This window comes from Miniopterus schreibersii (assembly GCF_964146895.1).
Source record: "Miniopterus schreibersii genome assembly, chromosome: 4".
NCBI lineage: Eukaryota > Metazoa > Chordata > Mammalia > Chiroptera > Miniopteridae > Miniopterus > Miniopterus schreibersii.
This window is the reverse complement of record NC_138105.1, coordinates 62235767-62261041: the sequence shown is the minus strand read 5'-3', so window position 1 is coordinate 62261041 and position 25275 is coordinate 62235767. Positions and strand designations below refer to the sequence as shown.

At 43.1% G+C, this 25275-nt stretch overlaps 1 protein-coding gene across 1 annotated transcript in view; it reads right to left on the bottom strand.

Annotated features, from left to right (window-relative positions):
• Window positions 1-25275, bottom strand: part of NUGGC (nuclear GTPase, germinal center associated) — a gene marked incomplete at its 3' end in the record, with an annotated part of 36455 nt that overhangs the window by 9908 nt on the left and 1272 nt on the right. Inside the window, exons 2-12 of the mRNA XM_081135437.1 lie at window positions 23650-23754; window positions 22642-22750; window positions 21617-21839; window positions 20822-21052; window positions 17859-18068; window positions 12423-12598; window positions 10951-10969; window positions 10575-10664; window positions 7323-7428; window positions 5982-6115; window positions 1708-1872 (exon numbers count right to left, since the gene is read on the bottom strand). Coding sequence (XP_080991563.1) covers window positions 1708-1872; window positions 5982-6115; window positions 7323-7428; window positions 10575-10664; window positions 10951-10969; window positions 12423-12598; window positions 17859-18068; window positions 20822-21052; window positions 21617-21839; window positions 22642-22750; window positions 23650-23754 — 1568 coding nt within the window. The remainder of the gene's footprint in view (window positions 1-1707; window positions 1873-5981; window positions 6116-7322; window positions 7429-10574; window positions 10665-10950; window positions 10970-12422; window positions 12599-17858; window positions 18069-20821; window positions 21053-21616; window positions 21840-22641; window positions 22751-23649; window positions 23755-25275) is intronic.

Sequence of the window (25275 nt, the reverse complement as noted above, 5' to 3'; positions counted from 1 at the left end):
ATCTATCTTATTTTTCTTCCCTTTTCACTTAATATTATAACATGAATATTTCCTTAATTCATTGTAAATACTTTGAAAAAATCATTTTAATAACCACACAGTGCACCCTACGGATGTATGATAATTCATTTTACTATTCTCTTATTAGACATTTGGATTATTTCACTATGTTACATCATGATACGATGTTAACATATAAATGTTTGCCCAAATTTCTGATCACAAAGGAAAGTTGCTACCAAATAGAACACCTTGGTTGTGTTTACAGTCACGGAGAAAGAAGCTGATGAGAAAGAGGACAATTCATGGAATGCAGACCTTGTGATACCCTGAACAAGGCTAACATGCTCCTTCCTTTCACAAGCAAATTGTCTCTTAGTTATCTACTGCTATGAAACAAATTACCCCAAACTTAGTGGCTTAAAACAACAACAAACATTATTATTTCTAACAGGTTCTGTGGGTCAGGAATGCAGATTGATGTTGACTGGTTGGTGTTTCACGGTTCACCAGGTGGTGGCCAGGCTGTGCGGCCAAGGTTAAAACACAGGTAAGGGCCACCCAGAGAAGAGACCAGTGCACGAGTCGAGGTCACTGAGATCAGATAACATGCACACCAGGCTCAAGCGGTACAGCGTTTACTTGCAGCAAGAGGAGGGCAAGTGTGCCCAAGATCCAGCCAGCCCCTGGCCAGCGGATCCACTCCACAGCCGATACAGGTGATGTAGCTGCACACAGCCCACTTTCTGCTGCAGTAGAAGAACCCGACCCCTCCCCACGGATCAGAAATACAGAAAACTGGGGTTTTGCCTGAGGGCCTTTGATGCCTGCTCTAAGCAGAACAAAGAAGTACACACTGGGCATGAAACAGGAAAAGATATTCCCACACAAGCAGGTAAGCCCAGCATAGGCTGTGAGGGCTCTTTACCTCTTGGTAGGAAGTGTTCCAGGCCCAATGCCCATTCTTATGTGGCAAGTGAAGGTCAAACGACTGCACGTACTAGAGGGCCTTTCAAAACACTGTCCAGTTCCCGCTCAGGGCTTGTCTGTGAGGGTCCATCAGATGTCAGCTGGGGTTATGGTCACCTGGCTGGGGCTAGAGGATCTGCTTCCAAGGAGGCTCACCATAGGGCGGGGAAGGTGGTGCTGACTATTGATGGGGACCTCGGCCCCTCTCCATGGGGACCTGCTTGATTTCAGCACAGGGAGGCTGGCTTCCCATTGAGTGAGTGATCTAAGAGACCAATGTGGAAGCCTCAGCAGCCATTGATGACCTAGCCTCAGAAGCCACACACTGTCCCTTCTGCTACCCACAGAGACCAGCTCTGTCTGATTCAGTGATGGGGAAGACCCCACAGGGCATGAATACCAGCAGGTAAGGCTCCCTGGGGCCATCTTGGAGGCTGTTTATCACAGTCGCCAATGAATACTCTCAATGGCCAACTCCCATAGCATTATTTCCTTCTCCTACTACCTCTCAGACTAATCTTTCTCTGCTCCCTCTCCTGGCTCCTCTGTATTCTGCTCCCTACATGTGGCCTTTGTTTGAGGTTATATCACAACACTGTCCTTCTCTCTACTCCTCAATACCTTTCACTCCTATAGATCTAAGTATCAATTTCCTGCAGGCGACTACCAACTCCTGCCCTTGGGGATCAGGCAGACCTCACCAAACATCACAGGCTTCCCCTGGAAAGGGCCACTCACCACCAGACATGCCCCGAGGATCCGTCGGTAGGAAGTCCTGGCATTTCTGACCCCTTCTTGCAGAGGTCTCTCTATGTGGGCAAAGCACTGGTCAATGGCCTTCTCCAGCAGCTGTATTTTCTCTTCCACAAATCTCCGCAGGCCACTCACGTGCAAGTATTCGTTCTAGGGACAGGGCCATAAGTAGTATGAGGCCACCCCCTCCATGAAGGCACTTTCTCCTCAAACTTTGCTTTCTTTAAGCGTGACTTAGCCTGAGCTAATCACCCACAGTTGGCTTCTCCTTAGAGTCCCAATAAGGTTTCCCTCAGGGCGTGAACCTCCTTAAGCTTTGAGGGACTGGAAGATGGAACAATTATATGCCTCCTACAACTTACTTTAGGTGTACAATCCATTGGGCTATTTAGGGGAGTAACTATCCAAATAAAAACCCAGTTGTTACTAAAAGAGATTTTCCCAATGTCATCTGAATCAAGGAACATTTAATGAGCTTTGACTGTGCACAAAGCAGTTTTTGAGGCTTGTTTCTCAAACTTTAATGTGCATACAAATCCCCAGGAGAATTTGTTCATCTGAGGGCCTGGGATTCTACATTTCTAAAGCCCCTCAGGTGAGGTGGATCTTCTGGGCCCTGGACCACACTTTGACTAACAAAGCTACAGGACCAAAAGGCTCAGTCCCTTCTTCAAAGGAGAATAAAGTCTAGTCAGGGAGGAAAATATCTATTCAGGTAATAAAGTGGAGAGACCTCCAGGGACACCCTTGGCCTTTGGGTTCAAGCTGGGTTCCCCGTGTGGGAACCTTGGGGGTTCTGCAGCAGGCAGAAGCACACTCCTTAGTTCCACACTTAAGGCTCTTCATAGCAAGGACTCAACCAACTTCTCCAACACCACCGGCTCTGATTGCCCAGAATGCTCTCCCATGTAGCTGCCCCTAAACATGCTATCATTCCCCAAACATGCCATTCCTTTTGTGACCTTGTGCCTTTGCACATGCTGTTCCCATTTTCTCAACCTTCCAGACAAAACTCAACTTCCCATGTGATGCCTTCCCTGACTCCCCCAGGGAGAATCGGGGCTCTCTTCCCCACATTCCCCTCGCCTTTTGTACATCCCTGTATCACAGCATTCCTCCTGCTGTGTAATGTCTCTCTCATTCCATCTCTCCTCCCCTGGACTAGGAACTTGCTGAAGGGACAGACTGTGTTACTCATGTTTGTTTGTTCCAAGAAATGGCACAGAGTGCAGTCCATAAGCATTTACAGAGTGAATGAGTGGCACGGAGAACTGTGGATAATGGAGGTTGGCTTATAAATTCTATTACAAATTTGATGGCAGAAATAGCTCTTGAATTGATGTGTGACCTTAACAGATGACTTAGCTTCTCTAGATCTTGATGTGCCAACTTTGAAGTAAGTGAATGGGGCTGAATGACCCTGAAAACAGCCTCAAACTCCCGTACTCTGTGAGTCTTAGAGTTGATGAGCTTTAGAGCTTGAGGAGACTATTTAGCTTTAGGCATGCCTTGGGGATTTTCATAGTTTCACTAGTAAGAATTCTATAAGGCATGTTTCCCTCCCCCCATAGTGTTCTCTAAATTCTTTTGAGTTTGTGGCTGGTAATCAAAATTAAATAAGAGCGAAGTCACGAAAAGAAAATCTATGGGCATGATTCTATGATTCTCACAAAGTCTCACTCTCAACAAATCCTTGTTGGAAAAAAAGCCAAAAATACCCAAACAATGATAAGAAATGGAAGGGCTGGCACCTACTTTAATAAATGCAGGACTCATTTGACATTGAGGGGTCATAATCAACTTCCTATTGATTCTTTAAAAATAATGACTAGAGCCCTGCTTATTTAAAATCACTAACTACCCAAACTCTAATTTTTTTTTTTGAGGCACAATCTTAAAAAATGATCAATCACAAATATTTTTAGGTTTGATATTTTTCAGAACGCAAAGGAACTGACAAAACTCTTGCCTTCCAACTTTCCATCAAAAATTAAGGCTGAGACCAATATCTGAAGCCAAAGAATTTTGAAGAAAGCTGCTGGCAACTCCCTCTCAAAGGTTATCACAGAAGTGCCAACCCACCCCCTCCTCTGTGCTTTCTGTGGCCTGGAGTCTGGTTGCAAGGATGGGACTGAGCCTCCGCATCAGCAGAGAGGATGTGGGGGCCGGCTCTGCAGGTCTGATTGCAAAATGCCTCGTCCTTGTGTTTGTAAAATAAACCAGCCACACACAGCACCACATCTGATTGGTTTTCCATCAGCACTTCCAAAAGCAATCTTTTGCTGGGCAGAGAGGCAACTTTCAGCCTGAAGAACTTTTTCGGGAAGTTACAAGGTTAAACCCTTCCCCAGTAATTCAGAGAACAAAAGTCAAATTAGAAAATCTCAGATTCCAGGAGGGTCTTTTTTTTCCCCCCTCGCAGAACTAGACCAAAACAAAGAATAAGAAATAAGATTTTTTTTTAAAAAGACAGTGAATCTTGCTCTATAGTTCACTTATATAGAGAGTTTTAAAAATATAGACATTTGACCAAAACTACGTAGACCACCTATAAGCGGCACTGCTTACTTTTCATGTTGAAGTCAGGTCTCTATTATCTGCCTCTCCTTGCCATTTCTCAGGGCCATCCCAGGCTAACTTTCCCGTGTTCTCAGGACTTTGAACTCTCCTCAAGCCCTGCTGATCCATTTTCTCTGCCCCTTTCCTGCTCTGTATATTAACATGGCACACAACGTGTATAAGTCTGGTGGTGAAAGCAAGTGTGGAAATAAACACCAGCCAAACGAGAACACATAAAGCCTATTTATCAGAGGGTGCAATAGCCAGGCAGTCAGCCACAGTCACTTGTGTTTGGTAGAGACTCAAAGGAGGAGGTGAGAAGGCTTCAGATATGCCCTGATCAGAGGCCATAGACATGGGGAAGCTGTAGGTGGGCTAACTAGAAGCAAGGATCCTACGTGATTCAGCATATTTTGGCTTTTTCTGGTTGGTTCTAAGTTGGTTGCAGGAATAAAGATTAAGGAAGCTGTCAGTTATTAACTAAGGCCTGGCCATTTGGGGCTGATTGTTGCAGAAGTTATTGTTTAGTTTCTTGGGTTGCTACTAGAGATAGCAGTCTGACTTCCTACAAGTCTAACTTACAGCATGCTGCCTTCCTGAGCTATTTATTGCTGATAAAAGGTTGGTTTCTTAAACAGGTTGCTGCAGGCTGCAGGTCAGAATTTTTTCTTTATACAGTTGACCCTTGAACAATACAGGAGTTAGGTGTGCTGACCCCTGTGCGGTAGAAAATCTACATACAACTTTAAACTCTACTAAACAACTAATGGCCTACTGTTGACCCGAAGCCTTTCTCATAACATAAATAGTTAACACATATTTTGTATATGCACTAAACACTGTAGTCTTATAATAAAGTAAGGTAGGGAAAAGAAAATATTATTAATAAAATCATAAGGAAAATACATTTATAGTACTATATACATGTATTGAGAAAAATCCACATATAAGTAGGCACGTGCAGTTCAAACCTGTGTTGTTCAAGGGTCAACTGTATATAATTGCCTTTTTGTAAGTCAACCTCTCACAGGAAGAAATGCAATTGGTGACTGATTCCAGCAACAGATTTTCCCCCCAAAACTCTCTTAAGCCTCTACTTTTGCATTTTATGCCTCTTATTTTAGGGTTAAAAAACACACACTTATCAAAAAGATAAATGTGTCCATTACTAAGAGAAAAGTAACTTAACTGGTCATTTAGAAGGCCTGCATTCTAACTGAGAAAGTAAATATCTAAACTCTTTGCTGAAAGCTCCTCCTTCCTTCCTTCCTCTCACATATTTGAGTTTGAGATTCTGAAGGCACCAGGGCATGACAGGAGTCCACAAACTTTTGGGACTGTATGCATACCCATGCCCCTGCAGGGTGACCAAGAACTGTCTGTATCCCACTAGAAGTAAGAAAATCACTCCTGCCATCACTAAACACATTCCATCTTATGCAAGTCTCAGGAGAGGGGAAAGTAGCCACTGACTATTTTCCAATTTTCCTCTCAGTCCTTTGTCCCAGGTAAAATATTCTTTCGCTTTGACTCAAATGTTCCAATTTCAACCCTCTAATTATCTTTTTGTGCTCTTCAGATTCTCTGAGCTTAGTATCTTCCTTTGATATGAAAAGAAAAAGTATCATCATCTCTAGCTTGGTCAAAGGGAATGTCCTGCCCGGGGTGGAGGGCAGATGCAGCCCGAGTGGCGTCCCTACCGGCAGGTTTTCCGTGCAGCTGAAACTGTCCGTGAGGAGCAGCAGGCCGAAGGCTTCGGTAACGTACTTGGTCACCATCCTCCTCCTCTTGTCCAAGAGCCTTTTCCTGATATATTCTCTTAACCTGGGGATTTCTGGGGTTCACAGGCAGCACAAACAATTTGATAAGACCAGAGTTCGTAGTAAATAGAATTCATCAGAACTGACAGGTCTGGGTGGCGGTCTGAATTAACTACCGCTGAGGCCCTACGTGGGCAGGGTGCCCACGGCACCAATCTTTCCGAGGACCTTCTCCCGAGATGTGGGACCAGCACTGATGAATGGTAGATCAGCAATGATGACTATCAATTATTTGTAGTGGTGTGAAACAAACTGTAGACAAGTACAAACTGGTTTAAAAAAATTGGCACTTCCCTCTGGATGAGCACTTACCTGAGTAATGAAACCAAAGGTGCCCACATCTTAGAGTCTCGGCTCTTCAGTCCCTCTAGATTTTTCTATCTATATCAAATAACTCTTAATATCAAAGTAGTTTATGCTTGCTATAGAAAGGGAGAAGAACCTCGGGTGGGTGGGATTCCCGATTAGAAACATATCTTAGCCCTAGCCCTTTGTTAGTCAGAAGATGACATATGTCAAGCAACTATTTTCTCCTTTATTCCTTTAAGTGGAAGGTTTCCTATACTACTTCTTGCATGTGCCATGCTGATTATTTCTTTTGTATCCTTGTTCAAGGAGTTCCCCAATTTCTGGGGACATTTCACACCTCCTGCTCCTTAACTCATCCACGTCTAGGGAAATGCATGCACATTTTAAGCTCAGATCATAGTCAAGCTCAGGTCCTGTCTACTTGCGGGTTTTCACTGAGAATTCTAGTCACACAGATCTCCAGGTTCTCTCACTTCTATTGTACTCACAGCACAATTGAACTAAGCCTGATTTTTACTTTGATTTTTGCACATGGCTTAGTGACAGCTCCTCGTCTAGATTTTAGGTTGTATGAAGAAAGGGGCCATGTCGTCTCCTTTTGCCCCCATAGACAAAGCATACAACAGACACTCAGGCAATTCTTCTAATACCCATAGCTGGGTGTGGGAAGCATCTCAAGCCAAATACTAACCCAATCACTGACTTTTACTAACTCATGGTAAGATTTGGAGGAGAGAAGAATTGTGGTCTCAGGCACCACCACAATGCAGAGAAAACAAACAAACATATTCACTAATAGGTTAGAAACTGTGGCAAGCTGGAGCATGGCTCAGAAAGTTCTAGAGTAGGAAATTCAGAGAGCCAAGCTTACTCTTGAGAATTTTAGTGATTGAGATGTTTTTTTAAAATTACCAGTTTCTTCTTGAGTGAGGAGAGCTTGCTGCCAGTACTCCTGGGCGCTGACTGTGTACACCAGATCTGAGGCTTCAAGAACCTTGGAGTCAGCCGGCAGTTTCCTCTGAAGTTAGAGAGACACAGGAGGGACAGGATAACTCATCCATGGCAAAGGAAGCAAGTACAGGTCTCATGAGAGCCTTCAGCAGATTTCAGTTCATTCACTTTCAGTTCTATAGAGCCCCATAAGGAACAGACAATATTCTGTATGTCAGGTGTTCCCATCTGTCCACACCTCACAAGGTCAGAAGTTGTTTAGAAATTGCTGTACAGAAACTATTCTCTTGGAAGTTAAAATGATAATTCTAAAAGGAAGTGCATAGAGAAAATAGTTCAAAAGTACACTTAAATGTTCAGAGAGGGGAGAGTACCAGGATCCTTTTTGGAAAAAGAAGCAAAACCCTGGAAAAGGCAGTGATGTACTGGGGGCAGCTTGTATCAGCTCTGAGAGCCAGCTGTACACAGCTCTTCCCAACTCTGCCTTCAGTGACATCATACTAGCAGGTTAAAACTGGCAGTGGTGGGAGTATTTATACCATGGGAATTGGCAAACGCTACAAATCAGGCTTTTTTTTTTTTTTTTTTTTTTAATAGAGAGCTTATTGTTAAACATTTAGCAGCAAACACAACACAACACTGGGAAGAGGTTCTATAGAAGGGCAAGTTTCTGAGCTGGGTGGTTAGTGAGTAATCATACACATTTAAATACTGTATGAAGTAATGTTTAAGCAAATTGTGGCTTTAAATGTCAAGAAATTAAGAATCAGATGAGAAAAAATTTTTATGATGAGAAAAACATCAGAGAGAAGTCATTCTATAGTTATGCATAAATATTGTTCCATAATCTTGCATTCATCTCACTTAAAAGAAAAAAAACATAGAGTGTGTGTGTGCATGGTTATTTGGGGGTGGTAGAAAACAGTAGAGAGCTGTCAATCTTTTTGATGTTAGGATATGAAAGAGCTGAGTGAGTAGTCCTCTGGCAGAGGGGAGAGTCCACATCTCTTGCAAGTTGTAAACACAGGTTGTCAAGATTGGACTAGGTAGGCTGGGTAGGCTTGCAGGAGCCCTACACACTTGAGTAGTATTTGTGTGAGAGTAAAAGAGAGACACACAGGAGAAGTGTAGGTTTTCTTTCCAGGTGTGCTAAAGCAAAGGTAAAATGCTATATAATAACCAGCTCAATGACATGCCTGAGAAAGTCAAAACCCAGCTCTCTCTTACTTGTCACATGCAATTAGTCATCCAGACCTGTGGATCTGACTTCCCTAATACCTCTTGAATGTATCTCCTCTATTCCTGTAGTGACTGCTAGTTCAGACTCTGCACTTACCTTCCCAAATCATCCGTCTCCATCCAATCTTCCCTAGACCCTCCCCCCAACCTTCCATTCTCCGTATTGCTGAGAAAACAGTCTTTCTAAAATGCATAGTACAGTTGAACCTCGACAAACATGGTTTTGAACTGTGTGGGTCCACTTATTCATAGACTTTTTTACAATTGACCTCAATTCGAACCCATGTTTTTCAAGGTGAGATTCTCTTCACTTTGAGAATCTATGTATGCAGAGGGCCAACTATACTTATATGCATATTATTTGACTGCACAGGAGGTCGGTACCCCTAACTCCCATATGTTCAAGGGCAACTGTATTTCCAAACTGAGATCTATAAATGTATGCTCTGGGGTCTGTAATTTTTCTTACAATATTTTTTTCTTAATTTTTATTTTTTATAATTAAAAAATAAGCATGAACATCTATATGAATGACTACTTTATAGTCAACCTCTGCCTCATATTTTCTAGAATTAAAATTAAATTTGCTCCAAATGAAAGCATGCCATACAGGTAAAGATTTCACAATGATTCAAATAGGAATAAAGTGTTTGGAGAATGATGGCACCACGTAGCCATCAGCGGGGTCGGTGTGTAGCCCTCAAAAGAACTTGTACTGTAATAGTCAGAACCATAGTCACCCTACAGGCTAATGTATTGTTGACCACACCCTATCTCGCATACACTCCAATATGCCACATCCATGAGCAATAAATGTAGTTGTGAATTGTGTGTTGAAGCATTTTATGTCTCTATTTTCAGAAACAATACAATTAGGTACTCATAAAATGCATATTTTTAATGTCACAAAAACAATTAAAGAGAATATGAACAGCCTGAGTTATTGCCTTGTTAAAACCAGCATTCAAGAACTGCTTGGTACAAGATTTTGGCTTAAGTATGAGATCTGATTATTCTGAATTAGAAACAAAAGCTTCGAAATTTTCAATTGCACCTTGTACTTCAGACATTTTCTGCACGGATATAATTGAAGTTGAAATACAGAAAGCAATTAAATATGGAAATGGACATAAGGCCATATGTTTTTACTATTAAACCCAGCACTGAACATTCAGTTTCAGCAAAACATATTATCTATCACATTATTCTAACTCCAATATACTACTTATGTTGTTTTGTTTATATTTTATTGGTTTCAGTTTTATAGTTGTGTAAGACTATGGTAGTAAGGAGTTCTATGTTTGTACTTATTTCAGTGACAGACAATAAAAATAATTTAAGAAAACACTAAGAGTCCCACAGAACAGTTACTCAAGCTTGAAAACTACAGCTCAGGCCTTATCTCCCAACACTCCTACATATCCCTTTGCTGAGCTATTCAATACTACTTGCATCTAGGTCATCACACAGAATAAGCTTTTTCAATCATCTTCCTCCCAAATATTCATCTCAAATGTTCCTTCTCCCACTTCTTCACTAAAGATGATAGTTCTTTAAACTTCTGCTCAAGAGGCTGAGAGTTTTCCCTGCACCTCTACCCAACACCACCTCCCTGACGGCCAATGTAATTTGAGCATTCTCCTTCTGTATTCCCACACCACCCTGTGCATTATTCTACCAGGCACACCTCAAACTGTACGGTGATCCCTGATTTTACCTGCACACATTTCTCAGCAGACTATATGCTCATTCAATTCTTCCAACAATCATGGGAGGGAGATATTGTTATTTTCCATTTTACAAATGAGAACATGGAGGCTCAGAGAGGTAAGCTCTTGATCAATAGGACTAAGTCCAAATTGTCTACCCCCAAACTTTTGCCCTTGCTACTACCCAAGAACAAATAGACATTTGTTTATCAAATTCCCAGTGGTTGAAAAGCAGAAAACTACATAGGGAAATCTGTTAACTCACCTTTAGTTTTTCCTTGAGGATTCTATTCCTTTGTAGTTTTATCACTTCATTTCTTTCTAAAACAGCCTGTCGCTGACTTTGAATAGCTTGCTAGATTGTGAAGGGAAATAAAAGCATGGCAGAGTATACAATTATCAAGAGTCATGAAGTGTAAAATGCACATTTTATTGACATCTTCATTTGGCCCAGACAAATGTGCATATATTCGAATTATATGATATTAATAATAAAAAGTAGTATTTAAAAATAACTAGCCCATGCATATGTCCAAACTCATCAAGATGATTACATTAAATGTGTGCAATTTGGAGGTATAGTGATTATATCTCAGTAGAACTTTAAAAATTAAAATTAAAAATAACTAGTCCATACTTACATTTCCCACTTTCCTTTCCCTGAAATGAAATTAGAAAATTGTAACAATTACTTAACTCATTATGTGTCACAGCAACCTTTTGACTTTCCCCGAAAGCAGCAGATGCTGCTATGACTATTTATGCCTTTGCATGAGCTCTTTCTTCGGCCCAAGTGCTCCCTCTTCTGATCCACCTCCAGTGTCCATTTGAAAAAGTGTCTTTATCTCTCAACATTTTGTCATCAGTGGAATTTTCTGTGACCTCACCCCCTGACCCAATCAAAATGCAGCCCTCTCTCTCTCTCTGGGTTCCCATAGCACTTTGCTTTTCCCTCTCATCTAAACTTTAACCGTCTTTTAAGACAGTGACCTTAGTGACAAAGCAATATGCATCTCTGAATTGGCAGCCCCTCCCCACCACTGTGGTCAATAAACATTTAATAAATTAGATTGACTTAGGTTTAGTTTTAGAGTTGGCACTGGAAAGGGAGAGCTTTAAATATTATTCTGTGCTATGGGGTGGATGGAATCTGCAGAAAAAATGAAAATGAAGCTGAAATTCCAACCATGAGAGCAAGGAGCTAGGGGGGAAAGCCTTAACCTATTTATTCACTGAAGAAGTTTTCTCTGCTTCATAAATTCCTGGAGACACCAGACTCAAGTTTCAGTGGGTGTGGAGTGGGGGAGGGAAGAGGTGACAGGCAAAGAAGCTCTTGGTAGAGCAGAGAAGCACCAACAATGTTATATCCCTTGACCATATGCCCATGTACCCAGCACAACCCAGTTTATACCTGCTGATCCTTTGTCATGGCTAATAACACCCCCTTTTATTTTCAAAGTGTCCCAGTGTGGAAGATAAGTTATAGTCCTCCTAGTTGGGGGGAGGGAATCAATATAAATTAACATCTACTAAACTCTAAAATGCTTATCTTTGTTTCTTTCTTGGGGGGGGGGGTGGTTAGAGTATAACTCTGTAAGAATGCTTTTACTTTTGGCCAAAGTTCCAGAACTTTGAGAACTTCGAGAACTTTGTTTCAAATGGGTTTAAAATTTCAGAAATAGACAGATCTAAAAATAGACTCTGATACTTCAATGCTGCACTGTGCCAGAGAATATTCTAGAAAGTGCCTACTAGCTGTGGCAGCATCTCCGTTTTCCATATCTGGGGGCCAGCAGGACCATCACACCGCACAGCCCCAGGAGGAGCTGCTTGCATCTCATCCACGCGAGCAGCACCCCTGGAGCTACGTAGAGAAGGACCTGTTGGGTGTTAAGCAGCTACTATGGAAGAGGGGCCACAGTGGGTCAGGTTCCTGAGCCAGTCCACTCAAGGGTCCTAATGTCCCAGCAAGTCACCTAGACTTCTCTTTCATCCCCAACAGTCACTTCCCTATGTGTGCAATGCCCACCACATCCTGAAGTCAAACCTCCATTGTTACTGTGGTCAGCACCCCAGGAGGGGAGCCCACATCCCTGCAAGCCCAGCACGGTACCTTAGATATTCCGGCAGGTGGAGTTTGTCGGTCTTGGTGACCACCAGGGCAACGTCCCTGCAGAAACCCCGCTGGCAGGCTTTGATGCTCTCATTCAGAAGGTCTTCATGGGCTCTCCCTCCAGAAACTCTTTCAATGTCACTGATCACCCAGATCACTGAGCACTTATCAATGGTCTGTAAAACATGACCACAGTACGTTTAAGAACATACATGGTGTCTCAGTTGTACAGGACATGATTGATGTATCCTTTACGACCTCCATGCTCTGCCTCTGTCTGTCTCTCTCTGTCTATCCCGCCTCTCCCCACTCCCCACCACTCTCTATGCTCCAGCCATACTGAGCTTCCTTCAGTTTCTCAGATGTAACTTGCTCTGTCATCTCTCAGGGCCTTTACACCTGCTATAACCTCTGCTTGACCTCCACTTGCCTTTGAAACTCTGCTAGGGGCCCTGAGGATGGGTTGGCCACCCCTCCTCTGCATCCTGCAGCACCTGGACTTCCCTGCTTCAGTACCTCTCAGACAGAGTTATTGTACGGAGCTGGCTCTCTGCACCCCCCCATCCAGATGGTGAGGTACCTGTGGGAAGGGGCTGCACCATTCAGCTGGAAATCCATGTCACCTCCAGCACAGTGTGTGGACATGGTGGAAGCTTCCTAAATGTTGGTGGCATTAGTGATTGATGGAATTCAAGAAGTCAGACCTCAAGTACCAGATCCTCCACTGGCTTGCTTTGTCTCAGTTGTCCTCTAGGGGAAATTATTGTTTTTCCAGAACTAATTCTGGAATCTTACCCTAAAACTATCATCACAGGGCGTCATTTTGACAGTCGACTGTCCCTGCATATTCAGCACACTGCCACCATGTGGCGGCAGGGAGCCCAGAACCATATGATTCAAGTTGCAAAGGTCAATGAGCATGAAATTACAACTTATGATTAATAACACAAATATTGCTTTATCAAATAAGCAACTTTCATGAGACGAGTAATTATATGTTGCCTTGTGATGTTTCTCTTACTGTATTGCTTCACTTGTCTTATCTCTCCCTACAAAGTAAAAGCTGGTCCAACTCAGGGATGAAGTTTATTTGTGGTTCTTCAGAGCAGCTCTTTGAACATAAAGGTGTGACAAGTTTGTGACACCTAATTAAATCATTATTTTGCTTTATACCAATGATTCTTAACTAGTGATAATTTTGTACCCCAGAGGACGTTTGGCAATGTCTGGAGACATTTTCAATTGTTATGACTTGGGAGTTACTAGAGGGTAGAGGTCAGGGATGCTGCTAAACATCCCACAATGCCCAGGTCAGCAGCCACAACAGAGAATTTTCTGCCCAAAATGTTAATAGTCCCAAGACTGAGAAACTTTAATATAGAAGAGTGGGTTTCGAACTTGTACTTTAGCAGTGGAGCCTTTTTCAAAAGAAATCTTATGAAGAATTCCAATTGGGGGTAGAGGGTTTGGAGCCCCAACCTACTCAGAGCCCCTCCCCCCATTCATGAATCTCTTGGTTCCATGGACCATTGCTTTAAAATCATCAATCTCTAGAGTCAGATAAACTTTCTTGTTTTGTACAGAAGATAATACGCCCTGAGAGGCAAAGGACCAGCGTAAGGACACCCATGGGTCTGAATCTCCTCCCTGTGTGGATGAACTCACATCTAGGTAGAAAAAAATAAATAAATTGCTCCCTCTCACTTCCCAAGTTATAATCAACTTCAGGAAGCTTCGGGCTCCTCAGGCAGGTTGTGAAAGATCATAGGATATCCGGCTGCAAACTCTTCAAGGGCAGGTCTTTTTTATACCTTTGTATTGTGAAAATTAATAACAAAGTAATAAAAACTCATTTAAAATGGGTCACTCAGCACACACTACCGACCTCAACAGGAAAGGAGGTACCCTGCATCCCCAACAGGAAGTGACACCACTTTACTACCCCTGCAGGAGAAAGAAAAGATTCCTCCTTGCCCAGTAACAGCCCAGCTAATGGGACGTGCCCTAACTCCACCAATAAAAAGCCGCTATACTCTGAACTCTCAGTTTACTCCACTGGACTCGTCATTTACTATAGCCCCTCCCAAGTCCAGAAAAGAGCTTCCTCTCCTTTGTTTCTCTGGACTTCTGTGTTGTTCACCATTACATTGAATGCCCTGAATTGCAATTCTTTATTGTTCCTTAGTCAACCCATTTTGCTGGAAAAATATCTGGTTGGCTATTTGTTAAAGGTCAACAGTATTCCCCATGGTCCTGGTAAATGACAGGTGCTTAATAAATGTTTATTAACATGAGAAGAGGACTGTAATTGTAAAGGTGGCAGTGATTAAATTTCAGGCCCTACACAATGTCCCTAGCTGCCAGGATTTGGTAAAGTTAGAGCTGAAGAAGACACCAGAAGGCTTGCTTATAAGACAGGAGTGACTGGCCTTAGGAGTGGGTGGGATGGCACCTCTGCCATCCCATCTCCCTCCATCCTGGAGTGGAGAATGGGTCTCGGAGAGGTCAGGTGACATGCCTAAGGTCTCAGGATTCTAGTGGCAGAACAGGGAGGTCTGGATTCACAATTGTTTTAGTTTAGGGAAGGCCAAGCTGGCAGCTGCAGAAATGGGGCAGGGGCGTTGGCTTTGTTCTCCCTGGAAAGAAGGAAGTCTTTAGTAACTTCTAGTGAGAGGAGATCGCAAAACCACAAGAATGCAGGGGAGCCAAGGCCAAGCAGAACACGCTGGGAACCATCCCTTCGCTTCAGCCGACCTCCTCAGAGTGGGTGTTCTGAGCCAGATCTGCTGGCTCCTCTATTCTGAGTGGCCTTTGATAAGCTGCCCAGTGTATCTGAACTGGCAGCAACCACGGCTCCATCCAGCGAGAGAGGCTGGCTGCCTCCCCTGGGCTGTTGCTCCCTGGGCCGGGCCTGGAACTAACCACGGCTGGCAACTCCACTCCAGGAGCTGAGACCCTGCAGAAACAAGGGCTCTCACGGCCAGGCCTGAGCCTGCTGATCAAGGAGAATGGGATTGCCTTCATCTTAAAGAACTGTTAGGGGATATCCTGAGGGGGTGAGAGATAGAGCCTCAGCTGGGAAGGTAGGCACCTGCTCTCTGCTTCAGATTCTGCTACTCAACAGCCATGTGGTCTTGGACAATTGATTTCCCCTCTCTGAGCCTTTATTCCTTCCTCTGTGAAATCAGGGCATAGGCTGATTATCTGTAAGCCGTCATCCTGATCCCATCATCCTGGTCTTGATGGGGAACCAGTCCCAAAGCTCCCCTGGCCCACAGTCCCGCAGCTGCTGCAGCAATCATGACTCCTGATATGGGCCCTTCCTCCCAGTCCCCTTCTAGCTCTGGTCCTGTGTCCCCTGTGTTCCCACCCTGTGCTCCTGGGCTCCTCCTGCCTAAAGATAACCTTTCTTCCTCTATCACAGACCCCGGTCCCCCTTGTCCTTTGAGCTCCCCCAGGAAGCATGGTATTAAAGCCCACCCCCAACATTTCCAGGCTTGTCTCTGTGAATCTCTCTATACCCCACACCCCCTTCTCTCCCTCCAGCCACCCAGGAAGACTTATCCTTCCCTCCACACCCAGCTCCCGCAGCCCACTGGCTCTCTGGCCAGTGCTCAGTGGTCCCGTTTCCAGCTGCCTTCTCGGCCTGGTGGAGGCTGAGCTTCAGTGTCCTCTCTGAATCCTCACCACCATCAACATGAAATGATCACCTTGTGCTCTCATGTTTAACTAATATGGTTTGTTAATTAGAATGACCAATGGATTCCCTTCTGGACTAGGAGACTCCCAAGGTCAAGGACTTTGTTTCTGTCCATCCAGAATCTACTACAAAATTGAGTAAAAGCTCCGTGGGTATTTGTTGAAGAAATAAGAGTTCCTATTGGAGGTCATTTCTACCTTTGAGTGTTCACAGCACCTTGTTCCTCTGTTACATCACTTTCTGGCATGTATCTGGGCATCTGTAGGTTTTATCTCTCCCGTTAGATTCTAAGCCCTTTGTGGGAAGGCTCTACTTCTCATTCAACATTGTTTTATTTTGCTTTCAACCTTTTAGTGTAAAGGTAATACATGTTCATGAAAAATATACAAACAATGCAGAGGTGTATGTAGTTAAGAGTGGTGGTAAACACAGAAACTGCTGCTAACAGCTGGGTGTGAATCCTTCCAGAAGGCAGGATCTTACTTTTGTTGTGTGTTTATAAACATTGCACACACACACACACACACACACTTCTTAACATTAAAGGTCATGCTCCGCCTCTTTTCATTCACGGTCATCTTGCCTGGGTTAAAATCCCCAGCGTTATAATGGGCAACTTACTTCACTAAGAATATTACCTGGCACAAAGTAAATGCTCAGTAAATGTGTGCTGTTATTATTTTTATCTATAATCTTTGCATCCTCTGTGCTTAGTAGATTGTTATATGTATTTGATGAATGAAATGCAAATGAACAAAGAGATAAAATTCTCAAAAATTTAGCCTGTAGGTGCAGATCAAGTTATTCAAATGCTTAACTCTGACTGTAGACACATCTGGGGGTTCCTGGTCAGCTCATACCCTATTTGTTGGGAATTGAAACCCTACCTAAGATTTTGGTTGAATGGGTGGACTTTCATTTCAACTGCCACAGTCAGCCATAGCTGATTGCAAAAGGGCTGGATATTTAATCCAGAGAAACCTAATCCATTTGCTGGGCAGTAATCAATCACATTTTTTCTTCTTGGGAATTTGAACTAAAACACAGAGACTATATATAAGTCAGACAGGCATGGGCACATGGACTACATAACGTCATTTAGAGACAGGGTTAAGGTGATCATTTTCCACAATGTGGATCCTAATTAGCTAAGTAGAGAGATCTAAGAGAGAAGCAGGACTCTGCAGAGAGGTGCTCAAAGAGAAACAGTCCCAAGAAACCAAGCAGAGGATAAAAAAAAGACAGATGCTTCCATCCTGAGAGGTGGCCCTAGGGCTGCGCTGGGTCTCCTGAGACCCTTTGATAGCCCTTTGATTAACTGCACTTCACGTGGGATTGCTTTCTTGGGTTTCTGTTCCTAACAACCAAACACAGCAGCAGCCTCCTGGTTCCTTAGTGCCTGGCTGTTGGCTTTTCTGCTTTGTACCCAGCTCTTGGCCTTCCTCTCCCACTCTGTCCTTCTTTCCTGCTCGCTGGTAGGCCACTCTCCTGCTGACCCTTCTCTTACACACATTCTTGTTCTGGCTGCCAGGCCTACCTCATGATTCCTCACTCTCCAGTTTCTCTGCCACCCAGGTCCTGCTGTTGCCCCGAGGCTTAGAACAGAGCCAGTGGGAGAATTTAACTCCAGGGAACTCATAAAATCCCTCAAGCTGAAAGCAGAGAATCCTTTGTTGCTTTAGAAAGGGAGGAGGAATTGAGGGAAGAGGGAACAAAGACATAGTCAAGAGAATCACCTTTTTCCACATCTCGTCCCTCTTGCTGTTGAAGTCACCTGTGCCTGGAATGTCCACCAGCACAACCCCTTCTGGAATCAGCTCTGACTTAGGAAGAGTCACTTCCACATGTTTGATCAAGGGCCAGATCTGTGTCTCAGCTGACTCTCCATCCCAGTCTCTCCTCTTAGTCCGGATGTAGGGGTCCAGCTTGACAGACAGCTCCACTGCCTGCGTGGGGAAGGAGGAGAAGCCACACACATCAGCCCTTCTCCCAGCATTTCCATCCCGGATGGGCTGTGATTCGGGTTCACTGAAGGCACCCTGAGTAACGGTAAGGAGCAGCGATGGGCCCCAGGACACCCGTGATCCAGGCAACGAGGGCCTACGTTCTGAGAGCCAGAATCTAGGAAGTTCAAGCTCCTCAGTTTACAGATGAAGACACTAGAGTCAGAATGGGACTTCAGCAAAGTTAGAGCTTTGCCGGATACTGATTTTATCTCCTAAATTCCACTTCAATTCCAAAATCCATGTAATTAATATACAATTTTTCTAAATTTGGGAGAGAGAGGATTCTTCTGGCATGGCTAATGGGAACGTTTTAATTACCAGAGAGCCCACACTGCAGAAAATTGATAGTGATATGCTGACCATAATTTCCAAATTAAAAATTGGTCTGAATGTGGTCTTTAAAAAGGTTTTTAAAATTTATCTTTCAAGCACAAAAAATATCTTGACATGTAGGCATTTCCAGGATGTTTTAATGGTGCTGGGTGGGATGGAAATTTGTTCTCAGCCTATTGCTCCTACTTAAGCATATTTTGGGACAACAATGCATTCATGCCAGCAACTATATGTGGCAGCAAATTTCTACTGGGCTACTTCGAGGGGGGGGCAGAAGATTTGGGATGTATGGTGGTTGTTGTTAATAAATTTCTATGGAATGGTCCTGGAAGAAAGATACAGGCGTAAATTCTTAAGAGAGTTGATATTAAACTGGGGGTTGTTGCACTCTGTGGCAGATTTCATCCATTCTCATCAAACAACAAGAAATTGTGAAAGAGGAGATGATAAAAGTTCTTTAAGGTATTTTATCTTAAAAATAAGGTGGGCACAGTAAGGGCTACATAAAAGAAAAAGCACAGGCTTGAGAAGTCCCTTTCTAGAAGAAGATGGCTCAACCCAATAAACTGGCTCAGGGCTAACCCTTCTGGGAGACAAACTCAGATTCCCTCATGCCAGCCCAGAGTCCCTGACCCAAACTCTGAACTTGTGCCCTCTCACTCACTGATATGGTCATTCTGTTCTCCTTGTCTCAGTGGGCAAATTTGTAACACTGGGAAGGAGTATTTCTAAATGAAGAGGAGTTAGGAAATAAATATTATATTGATACTTTGATAAAGTAACCAGCTTTATAATCATTTCTTTGGGCACACTCAGTCTATGTTTTATTTATTTATTTATGTATGTATGTATGTATTTTAAAATATATCTTTATTGATTTCAGAGAGAGGAAGGGAGAGGGAGAAAGAGACAGAAACAACAATGATGGGAGAATCATTGATCGGCTGCCTCCTGTAGGCCCCCCACTGAGGATTGAGCCTGCAACCGGGGAAGGGGCCTGACCAGGAATTAAACCGCAGTCTCCTAGATCATAGGTTGATGCTCAACCACTGAGCCACGCCGGTCAGGTTCAGTCTATGTTTTAAATATTAAGAACCTAATTATTTTTAATAGTAGCATTCACTTAAATATAACAAATGGCTACTACATTTGTTTGATTTCCTAAACAGAAGTTAAATGCCTTAAAAGGTTTTATTCATTTGACTCCTAAGTGTGCCCTTTAAAAACTTTAAACTCAAAATTTTTGAAAGAATTAAATATATTAAATTTTAATTATTATATAAAAAGTCTAAGGAAATTTGACTAATTATGTAAGTAGCATTAACTATTTAAGGAGGATTTGCTATGTTAAACTTAGGAGATAATTGAACACTAAATTTTAGAACAAGTATAAGTAATTAATCTTATTTTATATTTAGAAGTCTGATTTTTAAATAGAATACCAATATTTTAAGGATGAATTTTAAGATGCAAGAAAAACTAGGTTTTTAAATGTGCAACGCTAATAAATTGAGTATTTGTTCCACAAGTATTTTGCTTTAACTTAAATTTTAATTTAATAAAATTGATATTGATTATAAGTATAATATAATCTATTAATTGTATATCTAATATTCAGCCTATCCTTCACCCTGCTAGAAGAATCCTGATTGTTTCTTTGTGGTGGCAGTAGATTGAGACTGGTCTTAGCCAGTCATATTAAGTCAGCTTCTTGCTTTCTCTAGATAGACTCCCTTTCAGCTAGGAAAGGCCATGTGATTAATCTCTGAACAAGGAAATCTACACAGAAATCTGTTGGGGGATGTTTCTGGGAAAGCTTTTACTTTCCAATGAAAGTGGATATGTGGTTGGTGCCACCTTTTTATGCATTTCTTCCTTCCCTGAAGTTAGCTGTGAAGTCTAGCACTTCAGTAGCAATCTTATGACTATGAGGCAACAAGTATGGTGAAGGCCAAGGGAACCAGAGAGATATTGATCTTGACATTGTTGAGTCACTGAACCAATCCACAAAGCCAACTGCCTCCAGACTTCTTATGTGAGAAAATGAGTAAGTCCCTATTTGTTTAAGCCATTATAAGCTGGGTTTGTTTTTTCAATCATTTGATGCCAAAAGCATCTTTGATTAATCGTCCAGTAAGTGTAACTAGTCCTTCCTGTGCACAAAAGCTTCCTCATTCAGACACTAAAAATTCCCATTTGACGGCCATAAATAATGAAAAATAATTTGGTCATGGATACTTCTGATTTTGATATCAACTTATTTGAATATAAAACACCACACCTTGAGCAAATCCCCTACATGGATTCAATTGTTATACTTAAGACTCAGGATAAATAAAGAAAAAATATCTTGAAGCTACCTCTTCTGCTTTGAGGGTGATGATTCTAGAGGTGGGGATCTTTCCTTTGAGCTTTGTTCTTAGTAACTCCTCATAGCTCTTCCTTTCCGCCCCATTTCCATAAAGCATTTGTAGCTTCCAGATGGCTTCCTCCACTGCATCATCCCTGTCCCACAAATCTGCCTCTTCTCGGTCCAGCTCCTCTGTCCTGTGCAGGAGTTTAGTCAAATTCTTCAGCTCCTCCTTCCACTCCTGTAAAGGCAGAGGAGGGCCAAGCCCCTCATGACAGTGATATGAAAAACACAGATACGACACAAAGGGAGGAGGCCATTGTCCCTGTGGAGGGCAAGGGGGCTGCACACTCAGGAAATCTAAAACCGTCCAATCCAGCAAGGCATTGTCTAACCCAGACCCCCTTGTTTTGTTGATGAGGAAACAGGGACCCAAGGAGGGTAATGGCTTTCCCTAAAGTCCCATAATGAACGGTGACAGGACCCAGGCTAGAACCCCATCTCGCTCTATTGAACTTTCACATTCCGTACTATGTTCTTTTCATTCGACAAAGGCATGAGCTATATTTACAAGGAATATAATGTTAAGGTCTAAGAGAGAGAGAGAGAGAGAGAGAGAGAGAGAGAGAGAAAGGGAGGGAGGGAGGGAGGGAGGGAGGGAGGGAGGGAGGGAGGGAGGGAGGGAGGGAGAGAGGGAAGGAGAGAGGGAAGGAGAGAGGGAAGGAGAGAGAAAGGGAGAAAAACTGGAAGGGAAGGAAGAAGGCAGGAAGGTAAGAAGGCAGGAAGGAAGGAAGGAGACACCTACCTGGTCAGAAAGAAGGTGGATTTTGGCCTCGTATTGCTCACAGCAGCCTGAGCTCACTTGTACAATACATGACGTACATATACTTTCTCCAGACACTGGTAGAAACATTGCTTGCTGGATGATGGCATTGATCAAGGAGCTCTTTCCAGCCCCAGTGCTTCCAAATAATCCAATGTAGATTGGGTCCAATGATGGTTTTTCAATTAAAGCAAGAAGCCTGTTTCTAGATCAGTTTTTAAGTGCACATTGACATGGTCATCAAAGCATAGTGGGAAGAACATCAGAATAGAGCACAAAGGAACTGAGTTCTAATCCTGAGTAAGTCACTACACCTTTCTGAGTCTCTGCTCTCTGCTTAGTCAAAGAAGAATATTAATCCCTGTTTACTAGACAGAGCTGTCCTGGGGATCAAATGAGATTATGCAAAAATACTTGGTAATTCGACTCAAAAAGAATGATGACTACATAAACTCTATAATGTTTATATAGATGTGAAGCATTCTTGTTTCTGTTCTATGGAAATTATATAGTCTTGACCCTAGAAATAAAGTTTATGCAGAGGTAAAGTATTGTTAGGAGCGACACAGAGGCTAACTGAGCGGGAGATGCAGCCTTGGCACCACTCAAGTCCCTCAGGTCAGCTCAGCACAGCAGCTGAGGGCACAGGCTCAGAGTCACACAGCCTGGGTTGGATTCCGGGACCTCTGAGTGACTTACCAACAGTGTGACTTTGGTCAATGTCTTGGCCTCAGTTTCAGTAAAATGAGATGATAATAGCTTCTACTTTATAGGAGTATTGGAACACTTAAATGAAATTTGATATATGTAAAGTATCTATCAGATTAACTAACTCAGCGAACAGGAACTATCAGTAATATAAACAATGGCCTATAGCTATGGAAATTTTCAGCTTTCTTGCTTAGTTTCTAATTGAAAATTTCCTTTTGTTGTTGGAGAAAAGCACCTACAATCACCTAAGGAAAGAAATCGAAGTAAGATTTGATGGTAGTCGACATCAGACTCACATGAGATACTTGACTCCATTTGGAATGCTGTCATCCAGGAAAACACACTGAATAAGTTTCTGATAAGTGTTGCTCAAAACCCTTCTGGTCCGTGACTCCAGTTTTTCATCTGCAATCAATAGATTGCAGAAAGAGAGAGAAAATATTACAGAAAGAGAGGGGCGGGGGAAATGAAATAAAAAAAAAAACGATTAAACAAGACAGCAAATTATCTGACACTGGAGATAACAGCTCCTGGGAGACAGCAGTCATGGATTCTGACAGCCTCTCCAGGAGCCAGCCTGCTCTGAAACTCCTGGTAACAGAAGTCAGCATAGACTTTGCCATGGGCTTTAGTGCTTCTAGATTCTTCTCTCTTGTGGTCATAAAAATGAAGAAAGAAAAAAAAAGTCACCCGAAACTAATATAACATTGTATATCAACTATACTTTAAAAGAAAAAGAAAAAAGGGAAAGAAAGCAAGGGCATCATATAAATACCCACTAAAGCACCAAACCAACCATTTTCCGTCTGTTTTAATGAGGAAGGGGTTATTCTGACAATAGCCCTCTTCTCCAGAGACTCCCAGAGATACATTGTCAGATTACATCTCTGCAGCGGCCATGAGGCCGCCTTTTCTGGGTGCAGATCATTTGAAGATGTTTCATTCTGCTCCTGAATTTAAGCATTCTCTTACTTTGAGCATTTGAACATATTTAGAAAAGAACAGAGCCCATGTATGTTTTTAAAAAAAATAAATAGCCCAGCCAGGCGTGGCTCAGTGGTTGAGCGTCAACCTAGGATCCGGGCGATCAGGGTTCGATTCCCGGTCAGGGCACATGCCTGGGTTGTGGGCTCGATCAATGACTCTCTCATCATTGATGTTTCTGTCTCTCTCTCTCTCCCTTTCCTTTCCTCTCTCTGAAATCAATAAAGATATATTTAAAAAATAAATAAATAAATAAATAAACAACCAAAAACAAAACCACACCAAAACCCCCCACTATTTCCCAGTTTCATAACACTCACATTCCTTAAGAGCACATTGTTCCACAGAGGGAAATGCTCGGAACCGCTCGTCTCGACCCGATCGTCTTCTTTTTTTCATCGGTTCTTTAAATAAGTCATCGTCAACTAGAGAAAAACAGAGATTATATAAAATCACAGGTCTTGGGCCATGGTACATTTGCCTGACCTCTATCAGCTCACAAACCCTCCGAGCCTAGGAGGCCCCTGCCAGCGCAGTTCAGAAGCAGCCCTGTTGGGCCTTTCCCATCTGGTTCCTACTTCCCAGGACTTTGCACCAAGTTCCAAAAGTCAGGGTCCAACATATCTCCTCAGAAGAGATGTTGAAATGAAATAAAAAGTTCCTGTTTGGAAACACTGAGAAGCCAAAATGGCTCGATGGTCTTCACCAAGAGCCAAGAGTAGAGAGAGAAGCCCAAGAGGGGCTGAGCGCGGAGCGAAGAAAGGCCTCTGGGAGGTCTTTTCAAAGTGGGAAAGAAAGTGTTCGGGAGCAGAACACAGAGGGAAGACGGGCTGTGTGAGCAGGCGAAGCATTTCTCCTCCAGCCTCGGTTTCTCCATCTGCAAAAGGAGAGGGCTGACAAAAAATACGCCTCATACAAGTTTTGGAGGGTGCCCTTCAGAGACTAAATCTGGGGACTTTTTTCCCCTTTCCTCACTGAGAGTCATTGACAGCTGCTTCCTTACATAGACTAGAAGAGAAATCACCAAGAAGCAGATCTTTGCGGTTCTATGGAGATTTTTTCACTTTAGTGGTTTCCTTTGGTTATGAGGTAAATGTCTGGCAGGGTCCACACTCCTCAGGAAAAGGTGTAACCAAAACACTGTGTTTTGGATTGGTTTTAGCAAATATCCCCCAGCAATTAGACAGGAGCAATCGGTGGGTCTTTGGGGGTCAAGGTTGTTGGAAATGGTCCTCACCCAGCACTCCTGGGGCTGGCCTGTGCCTTAGGAAATGGCTGTGAGATGAACAGGAAGAAGAGATAATTCCCCAAGAGACATGGCACTCTTAAGGGCATGAGGCCCCCAAACTGAGTGGGACATTGGAGACCATCTTTCCTGAAGAACCACAGAGAAGGAGCTTCACTTGCGGACCCAGGATGGCAGCCCAAGCACCAGCCTCCGCCACTGGGCTCCAGACGCAGGTCTCCAGATAGTTCAGGCACCCTGCCCCCTAGTTCACTTTGAGTCTTCCAGCACAGATTCTGCCTTGTCAGGAGCCAGCTCGCACCCCATAGAGTATTTCAGGGCAGAGGAATGGTGTTTGCCTGAATCTCTGCCACCTCAGGCTTGTGCAGCGACAGGGAGTTGAAAGAGCCTGTACTTCAGTCCCTTCTATCTCAGACATTCTAACTTCATGATTGAGCTCAACTCAAAGAATTCATCCTGGCTCAATTTAAGGACTGCATTAGAACTAAATACCAAGTGGCTGCTGGCTCAGTGGCTGGAGCTGGAAAGCAAGAGAAGAAAAGACTTTGCCACACAGGCCCACAGGCCAGCTGCTGTGCTACAAGAAATGTCTCAGAATCCCAGGCGTTTTCTACAACCTGTCTGTGAAAAGAAAGTAAATGGATGTCAGGCCTTGATCTTGACTTTGTAACTCAGGAACTCTTTTGTGTAATCAATGTTG